At 40.9% G+C, this 9,942-nt stretch overlaps 1 protein-coding gene across 2 annotated transcripts; it reads right to left on the reverse strand.

The window, feature by feature from the left end:
• Positions 1-287: 287 nt before the first annotated feature.
• Positions 288-5,684, reverse strand: LOC131227726 (non-functional NADPH-dependent codeinone reductase 2-like). Of its 2 annotated transcripts, XM_058223535.1 has the most exons (4): positions 5,053-5,672; positions 4,347-4,590; positions 3,029-3,208; positions 288-541 (listed from the first exon to the last, which is right to left on the reverse strand). In XM_058223535.1, the coding sequence occupies exons 1-4, from the start codon at positions 5,466-5,468 to the stop codon at positions 317-319; spliced, it is 1,065 nt and encodes a 354-aa protein (XP_058079518.1). In that variant the 5' UTR covers positions 5,469-5,672; the 3' UTR covers positions 288-316. The 2 variants fall into 2 exon arrangements, with proteins under 2 accessions (XP_058079518.1, XP_058079519.1); XM_058223536.1 differs by lacking the exon at positions 3,029-3,208 and having other exon boundaries at positions 5,053-5,684.
• Positions 5,685-9,942: the final 4,258 nt, after the last annotated feature.

A 9,942-nucleotide genomic window follows, 5' to 3' on the forward strand; every position in this document is an offset into this window, starting at 1 on the left:
ACCCATTTGAGGGTTTTCCACGTAAAAATCTCTTGTGTTGTATGGTTTGTGCTTTGATTTATTTCTTTGCTTTATTATCACATAATTTTGGTTTGTTTTAGGAGGCTAGATCCTAAGGTTTTGTGCAAAGCCCCCAACAGTTGTCACATTCAATGAATTCATTTTATTTTCCAAATAGCCAAATAGAAACAGCTATATATAGCTAATTGGCCATCATACATGCCTTATTCGTTAAATCTAGCATTTACATTATTGGAAACTTCCCCGTAAATGGCTGTAATCTAATACACGTGAGTGCAATTGGCCGCATTCCTCATCATATCTCATCATCCCAAAACTCTTCCACAGTTTTGTATGGGCCACCATCCGAGACAAACTCCATGGCTGGATATCCTCTTCGCTGTGGAATCTGACCAATCAGATGCAGCTCTTCCTTGCTCAGTGACCAATCCAAGATTTGAAGGTTCTCATTCAACCTCTCCTTGTTGAAGCTCTTAACTAGCATGCTCACACCTTGCTCATATACCCACCTCAAGGAAACCTACACATTCGTCCAAATAGGTGGTCTTGTTAATTAAGATCCCTTGTGCCATGTGGCATAATTGTGAGAGATCAGGGCCATTCAGCCGGTGGGCCATACATTTACAAGGCCGTGTAATGAAAACTGGACTGGAGAACTCAAGTCCTATCTAGTCCGGTTTGAACCATTTAAGGATTTTAAAATAGTGGGGCCTACATGATGAATGGCACTGATACTGTACAAATGTGCAGATGAGTGGGATTCTACTCCTGGGAAAGTAGCCTTGGCATTTCATTTTTGTTAAGATCCTGTGTTAAGTGCATACTAAGTTCAATGGTTTTAGTTAGTTTTTAGTCACCAAATTCAAACATTATGTAAATAGACAGTCCCCAACCAAGCAAACTTCAATAAGAAGTTATCCCCAATACATGCCGCTGCATTGAAATAGGATATGTTGGGACTTTAGCATTTGGGTTTGAGGTCATATTTCAATGATCCAAACCAATTAAGTGGTGATGGGATTCTTCTTGGAGAATAAGTAGTAAAACAAATAAAGTCTCTTAAATTTGAATATTTCAAACCTTTGGTCACTCGACTCATTACCTTTGAGTATGGACAGTCTCTTTAACCTTTGAAGATTCATGGGTTAAAATATTTCAGTTTGGCAGATTTTTTAGTTGAGGTTTCCTTAGATATGGGCGCAGAGTGTGTACTACCCCTGCAATGACCTAGCTAGAGACGGATGGTCCTGCTCGTGAGTTTTTGAGGCTCACCATGATGTATACATTTTATCCATGCCATCTATCCATTTTGACATATCATTGTAGGGCATGAGCCTAAATGAGATAGATTGTCAGCTCAAGTTAACCACACAACGGGAAGTAGTAAGGATTGAAAGCTTATTGTTGAAAACTTCATGATAGGAGGCATATAAGCTTTCGATCAAGATGATATTTATGTTTTTCCTTCTTAGTACTGTTTTATGTGATCGTATGAACAGGTTGGGTGGCAAATAATTTCCACAGTGGTCCCTAGCAAGTTTTCAATGGTAGGAATTCAATCCCCACTACTTCATGTGATGTGGTAGGGAGCAATCAATCTTGCCTCATTTGGGCTCATGTCCTGAAATGACATGTCAAAATAGGACAACGGCGTGGATAAAACATATACATGAGCATGGTGGGCCCCATAGATTCCTGACAGGGCGGTCCGTCTCTTCCTACGTCATAGTGGGGGTAGTACTCAATCTCGCCCCTCAAATATATCCTGACGTGTATTGCAATAAGATATGTCATGCGTCTTGTCGTTGAATTTGAGCCTTTTTTTAAGAACAAACTATTTATAAATTTGATGAACCTCTTATATGGGGATGCCCAAAATTACTCTCAGATCAAACATTTCAATCCATTAATTATTGGAAGATTATGATTATCATTTATGTTCAAAGGAAAAGGGTTTAAATAATTCAATTAAGAGCTTTTATTTGTTGCTCTTCCACCATATAAAATGACACCTTTTCATATGAATTGCATACGAAGGTTTCATGGAAGATGACCCAAATTCAAAGGCTGAAATTCGTGACATATCCTAATGGTATATGTTAGGTTATTCCCCAAACCTTCGTGGGGATATCCTCCTTTGATGTATCCCGGATCCTTGGGTCAGGTTTACTTCAAGACTTTGAAATTAGGCTCATCTCTCAATAATCCAGGCTGTTTACCCTCACCTTGGATCTAGGATGGGAGACGAAGGAAGAAACAAAAAACGTCAACTCATAATATTTTTTCCTCTTTTAACTCATATAGATGGTTTTAGTCACCAGAGAAGATCATTATCCAACGGTGGAAAATCCCCGAGTATTATACACTGACTTGTTCTATACTATGTACGTTGGGATGTATTCCAGCGGACGGTGGTTGGTGGTTGGTGCTGCTCCTCTGCCACTAGCTCGGGGGCTGGTGGTTGGTGCTCTGTGGGCCCCACTATGATGTATGTGTTTCATCCATGCGGTTCATCCATTTTTACAGATCATTTTAGGGCTGCATAAATATGAGAGGGATATAAATCTCAGGTGGACCACACCACAGGAAAACAATGGTGATTGGATATCCACCATTAAAATGCTCCTAAGGTCCACTGTACTGTTTATTTGACATCCAATCTGTTGATTAGGTCATACAGGCCTAGATGAAGGTAAAAAAACAAATATAAGATTGATAAAAAACTTTCATGGCCCCCAAAATGTTTTTAATGGTTGATGTTCATTAAACACTGTTTCCTGTAATGTGATCTACTTGAGATTGGTATATAACTCATTTATGGTCTCATATTATAAAATGATCTAGAAAAATAGATGGACGGCATGGATGAAACAAATACATCATGATGGGGCCCACAGAGCACCAACCATCAGCCATTGGCCGGTGGCAGGGGGAGTAGCCAATCAGTTTCCCCATTCTAGCACACCTTACGAAGGAAGATATTATAGAAAGAGTAAGAATCAATCACCTGAGCAACAGTCTTTCCTCTGGCCTGAGCAATATCTTTCAGTACTGTACAGTCCATGACCTGACCTGTTCCCCAAGGGGTCCCTTTCCCACCCAACGGAGAGTACGCACTAACATGTATTCCTTTCGCAGCACAAAACTCCCTCAGCTTCTTCTGTTGCCAAAGTGGGTGCATCTCCACCTTAAAAAATACAGCATCTCATGATCATCATGTCCGTTGCTTCTAGATGATTTCCTTGCAGCCTTGCATGTGCAAGCAAACCAAGTTGCAGGTGTATACACGTGTTAATGTGGCCAGATTCATCAGTCGTGCCCCATAGTTTTAAAACTCGAAAAGACTTGACTCAGCTCATGCAAATTGACTCGACTTTATCAGATTTCACCGTGACTCAAGAAAAACTCGATGATTTTTTGAGTCAACTCAACTCAACTAGATTTCCAGTCTAGTTTTTGTGTATGAAAAAAAAAATAAAAAAAATAGACAGTTTGAATTGATAATCAACGGTTCACACTCAAATGGCAATTGTGACCCTCCTGCTAACTGGACCAGCTTAAACTTTCTCCTATGGAACATCCTCCGTGGGTCAAGCCAGATAAACAGATCGGATCTTGCACAAGCAAGCTGCATCAGCATCATAGTTCAAAAAAAAAATAAAAATATAAAACCCTAGTTGACTCGGTTCTGATCGGTCGTGTCAACTCGAAGGACACTCGAAGAATCACCAAAGTCTTAACTTGACTCGAGTCAATATTTACTAATTAAACTAAAAACATTTATCCAAGTAATAAATACTATGATAAACTAAAAACATTTATCCAAGTAATAAATGTATTAAACACCCAAAATGAACAAATATACAGCTTATGGTGGGCCTCTTATTCTATGACGAAACTCACAAATATTTTTCATCTTTCATTTAAAAAAGCTGTTTAAAAGTGAGCGATTGAGCTCGAGTCACTATGAGTCGCACAGAATCATAAAGTCTGAGATCTGAGCCTGAGTTGACTCAGTCAATTTCTGAGTCAAGTCATTGAGTTTTAGAACTATGATCAACATGAATTAGGCATTCATAGATTCTCAACCAGGGCTTTAAGACTCGGTAACTTGCATCACCATGTTGAGTCTTGAGTCAGGATAACCTGGCCGAGTCACAACTATTTTCAATTTTGACTCATGGTGTTAAACCGGATTAGCTCCAAGTGTGATTACTCGCAAGTGACTTGTCCGAGTCTTAAAACCATATGTTCAACTGCAGGTAGGTATTGCTCAAGTAAAAGTATAATTAATGGCGTTCTCACTAAAAATTAAACTGGCCCACCTGATTTACGGCGGGAGGAATATCTGCAGTAGACAACAATTGGGTTAGCTTCTTACAGGAGAAGTTGCTGACCCCAATGGACCTGGTAAGGCCCACCCTCTGGCACTCCTCCATTGCTGCCCATGTAGACTTGAAATCCATAGGGACAATGTCTCCCTTGTCCGAGGGAAATTTATATTCCCCTGGCTTCATGCTCACAGGCCAGTGAATGAGATAGAGATCAAGATACTCTAACCCCAGATTCCTACACCAGTGAGAATTATCAAATAGTTAGTAAAACACAAGAGTTAAAAAATGGATTGATGACTCGTCCGAGCCAACATGGACTTGGTTAGAGTCATTTACAGATGAGTCCTCGGCCAAATCAGGTCCTCATTCACCTGACTTCAGCGAGTCGACGAGTAGTAAATCCGATATGGTATTGTTGGTATTACCATACCAGTGTTTCATGAATTGGAGATTGGCCCCCTTGTCCCACCATGTCGTGATCGTGAATGTTCATCTAGTGTTCCCAACGTGGATGGCTTATATTGTTAAACCCCACTAATTAGATATTTTGATCACATTTATGGACTAACAGGGAGGATATCTGATTGCTAAGAATTTTACTTCGTGGCCCATCTATGGTAGGACACTCAAGATGAACGGTCACTGTGGCTTTGTGGTAGGGCAGAAAGGGCAGTACTTCCTATTAATTCCACATTACTTGAGTGTCTTCTCGAGGGCCGGCCGGACGCAGTCACCATAGGCGTCATTGCACCACAGTTTAGACGTGATAAAGAGCTCTTCTCGCGAATTGATGAGCCCAAGCTGAAGAGCTTCTGCAATGGCTTCGCCGAGTGGCTGCTCGGAATCGTAGACAGCAGCCGTGTCGAAGTGCTTGTAGCCGATCTGGATCGCATGGAGGATTGCCAATTTCATGGTTTCTGATCTGGTGAACGGGTACACTGCGGTCCCCATGCCGATGACTGGCATGGATCGCTTGCCTGAGCTCAGGCCAACCTCTGGAATGCATCCCATCTTTCTGTAATCCCTATAGTTTTCTGAGCCACATTCTACACTCATCCTCTCTTTATAGAGGATTCGAACGATCTTAGACCCGAGGACATGCGTATCTTCCATCTTGAGTCAATATAATAGTTGAGTGATCATGACCATTGAACTGGTGGTCCCTCGGATCAATGGCCTGCAAATAGACAGGTTGCAGTCTAAATTCAATGGAAAAAGGGGAAAGAGTGGATAGGACTGATTTTCCAATCCAAGAGGTTTTTCGGAGAAATATGAGTTCCCGGACCGGTGTTGATCGGTTCCGGATCTTTCCAGGGTATGGGTCATTTCAGGTGGGCTCTTGTTTCATGGACCGTGATCTGGTCGGGCTCCGTATTTATCAGGACTTTGGACCTTTGTATCGAGTCAGGTTCATCCATGTTAAATAGGGACGTGAATAGTTAAATTAGAACTGTTTACACTCATTTTCAGCTCCTGACGTGGACCAATAAAAGGCTGCCCTGTGTTAATACCACATGGCTATTATTGTTAGAAATCCCACTCTTGAATGTATCTACCTACATTTGATCTACTTTTGGCATTATGCATCTTGTTATTAATGAGAAGGTACGGGCCCTTATGCCCACCTTTAGAAGCACCAATTAACAAGCACCATGTGGCTACGTTTATCGTGCTAACCAGTGAGGCACTGTACCCAATACGACTTTAAGAGAGCGCATCTCCTCGGTGAAACCATCACTCACGTCTTTCCAAAATGAGAGATCTTTGGAAAGATATTTGGAGAGGAGGTAAAATTTGAAAAGATTTCATATTTGAAGATTGAACCGATATCCAAACTAACTCGGCTATGGTTTGGACCCATATCAGGAGAGATAGACATGTCAACCGGGTTTGGTCTCAAGCTATTCGTCGATCATGAGAAGGGGCTCAAAGAAGGATATGATTTGTCCAATAACAAATTCGTATTGGGTAGATCAGAAGGGAGAGGGATCACCCAAATGTCCCATATGATCTGTCCAATAACAAAGAAGGTTTGTCCAACACTATAAAGATCAGAAGGGAGAGGGATCACCTAGATGTCCCATATGATGATCTTACCCTACAACCATGATTTGATTGGAAACAAGAGAATGGGAGCACTAGATATAGTTGGGCTTATGCTCCGATAACAAAGTAATATCAAGTGTCAAATCCCTTCAAATTCCAAATCATCGAGGAATAAGAAAAGTATAGGAGGTGGTTTGATCCGGACCGTTCAACACCTTAAAGAGACATCAAGTGGCCATGATCAATTTGTGATCAACCCTAGAGCATCATGGCCTGATTGTCTTCATTAGAGGAATCTTGATGCCTCCTGATGTAGGACGTGGCACAGATACATTCTTACCATGGTTGGACCAAAAGAAGATGGACCGTAATTTAATCATAACTTTTGATTTGGGTATCATAATGAGGCGTACTAACCAAGTATTATGAACCGAAGCAAGATGAGAACTCGAGGATGAGTTCTTTTAAAGTAGAGGGGACTGATGTAGAGGGAGTCGCGGACACTTCCATGTCCAAGATAGACCAAAGGAGACCTGATCGGACGCAAAAGTCATTTAGACCATCAGAACCTTAAAACAGGCACATCTCGCAAACTAGATTAACCTACTTGACGTACCATATATGATTTTGAGGTAGGACGAGCTACTTTAGCCAGTCAAACTGGCTTTGCTAGGTTTCCCGTGCCGAACTTGCTGGATTCCATCAGATCGACGGTCGACTTCCTTAATTTATTTTCATTTTTACTATTTTTAGTGAGTTTTAATTTGATTGTAACTCTTCATCCACTGGGCTTTAGGAGTTATGTCCAACATGGAAAGTGTTTAGAAAAATTAGAAGAATAACGTGGTTAAGACACATATGAAACTTACTTTAAATAGTAAATTTACTATTTATAGTAAGTTATGAATTTTAGGGAGTTTTAGTTGTAGTTTAATTGCGAAACTTCTTCTAAGGATTGGTATCCTTATTTGAAGGGTTGTAAACTCCTTTATTCAGACATTAATCAAATTATGAATTTTTCAAGAATTTATATTATATTTTATTGTTTCTTTTCTCGTGGATTTGAGAAATCTCTGTAAGGAGTCCAGAGAAACTCTGTGGATTCAGAGTAGTTATCCTAGAGGAAGACGGTGCTCGACCTCATCACGTTCATCCTTGCGTCAATCTTCCAAGCCCAAAATTGAATCTATTTAGTGGACCATGAAGATCTCTGTGAAGGATCAACTATGAGAAGAAGATCCGAGAAGCTAGCAGTTCATATTTTAACTGGAGTCCTTTCTTTCCAAGCCAAATACGTTGAGGATTCATGATCAATAAGGAAACATGGTGAGGGTTTTGCCCACTCGACAAGATATAAAAGAAGCATATGAAGAAGAGCTCGGGCTTTATGCCAAGCACATCTATATTCTTTACAATATATATTTCTTACCATAGTATTGCCTAGTTTTAGCTTACATCGCTATTGCCTAGTAGCTTCTGTTAATGTACTCAAGGAGTAAAAATAAATATCCACATCCTTAAATTGTAGGATCATGATCAACTAAGTTCTGGTTTAACTGATCATATCCACATCCTGTTGACTACCCACCTCGAGCATCTATTCCAATAGACGCAGCAGGTACTTATCTTCCTTTCTCGTTTATTTATTTGGTTGTTTGACATTTTTGTCATTGTAATATGCCATACATTCAAGTATTAATAAAATCAGCATTGTTTAGCCTTTTTTAATTTATTTGTACAGTCTTATCCCTTTGAGAAATATTGAATTAAAATACTAGTGAAAGAATAATTCTTTAAGTCCATAGACTCACATCCATTATCACAAGGCAAAAAGAATTCATTTGGAAGGGCTAACCCCTACCATTTCATAAGTTGTCTGAACATCGAATGCCATTTTACCTTGTGGACCACACCTCTAGAATCAGTGGACAACGATGATCTTACTCAGCATAAGGTGTGCCCCACCTACTAAACGTGTCGACCTAATTATTTAGAGAGGTAATCTTCATGGTGAGGCCTACTATTTTCATGGTACGGATTCCTGCATAAGGGTCAAATTGAACATGGCCATTTTCGGTGAACCACATATTTTGGTACCCTTGCAATTTTTTCAAGCAACATCGACACATCTGCGAAGAACATAAATGGATCACCATTTCAATTATACACGTAGATTCATAGATAAATGAAAAATATCTTGACCGTCTCATTAAGTGGGCCATGGCCACCTAAAAATGCATTGAAATTAGGCCATGTGATATGGTAAGATATTTTGGAAGGGGTTGGCTAATCCGACACGCATGGAGCCTATCCACACCGGCCAACTCGGATTCGGTAGTGACACTGACACTACACTCCACCCCCATGTGGGTATTGGTCGGTGTTTGAAAAGACATACATCAATGGTGGGACCCACAGAGGTTTTCCAGCACCCACCACTACCGACATGGGGTTGGAGTGTAGTGTAAGTGTCACTACCGAATCCGAGTCGGTATGGATGGGCACCCTGCGTGTCGGATTAGCCAACCCCTTCCAAAATATCTTACCATATCACATGGCCTAATTTCAATGCGTTTTTAGGTGGCCATGGCCCACTTAACGAGATGGTCAAGATATTTTTCATTTATCTATGAATCTGCATGTATAATTGAAATGGTGATCCATTTATGTTCTTTGCAGATGTGTCGATGTCGCTTGAAAAAATTGGAAGGGTACCAAAATATGTGGTCCACCGAAAATGGCCACGTCCAATCTGACCCTTATGCAGGAATCCGTACCATGAAAATAGTAGGCCTCACCATGAAGATTACCTCTCTAAATAATTAGGTCGACATGTTCAGTAGGTGGGGCACACCTTATGTTGAGTAAGATCATCGGTTGTTCACTATTCATTCGAGGACCGGTATTGATCGGTTCCGGATCTTTCGAGGCCATTGTACCACCTGAGTTTAGGTCATGAGCCAAGAAATGAAGTAGATTTAAAGCCCAGGTGTGCGACACCATGTTAACATCCAAAATTTGAAAATAATCCGGCCTGAAAAAAGCTTGTGGGCTGAAAATCCAACCAGAGACTAGCGAAATAACGGCCTAGATCATACTCAGGATGGGCCAGGAACGAAAATTCGTTAATTGGGCCCGGCCCAGTTAGTTTGTTGGAATTGAAATCAGGCCCAGTGTTGGGCCTGACCATGGCAAGATGGGCCTAGAACTTCACGGACCATCCTGGCCATTGATGGGCCCTAGATGAGAGTTGCCTTTCGTGGGATTGTGGGTCTCTTTGCTGTTTGTCAACTGAATTGATCTAACGGTTGATGTTGATTGTTTGTTTTTTGTGATAGATACAGAAGAGCTAAAAAGATTGGAGGGGATTTGATGGACGACGGTCCAAAGAGCCTGTGAGATACCTTTGCACGGAAGCGGATTGGTGGTGACCCAACACCACTTGGGCAATATGAGGCCTACCTTGATGTATGTGTTTCATATCCACGCCGTCCATCCATTTTAACAGCTCATTTATGTGCATGAGCCAAAAAATAAAGCA

The sequence above is a fragment of the Magnolia sinica genome, chromosome 15, assembly GCF_029962835.1.
Source record: "Magnolia sinica isolate HGM2019 chromosome 15, MsV1, whole genome shotgun sequence".
NCBI lineage: Eukaryota > Viridiplantae > Streptophyta > Magnoliopsida > Magnoliales > Magnoliaceae > Magnolia > Magnolia sinica.

Coding starts and splice junctions, on each gene's coding strand:
- LOC131227726 (XM_058223535.1), bottom strand. CDS start 5,468: ATGGAAGATACGCATGTCCTCGGGTCTAAGATCGTTCGAATCCTCTAT. Junction 4,591..5,052: donor GCCCTCGAGAAGACACTCAA/GTAATGTGGAAT, acceptor TCACTGGTGTAG/GAATCTGGGGTTAGAGTATC. Junction 3,209..4,346: donor TTCCTCCCGCCGTAAATCAG/GTGGGCCAGTTT, acceptor GTATTTTTTAAG/GTGGAGATGCACCCACTTTG.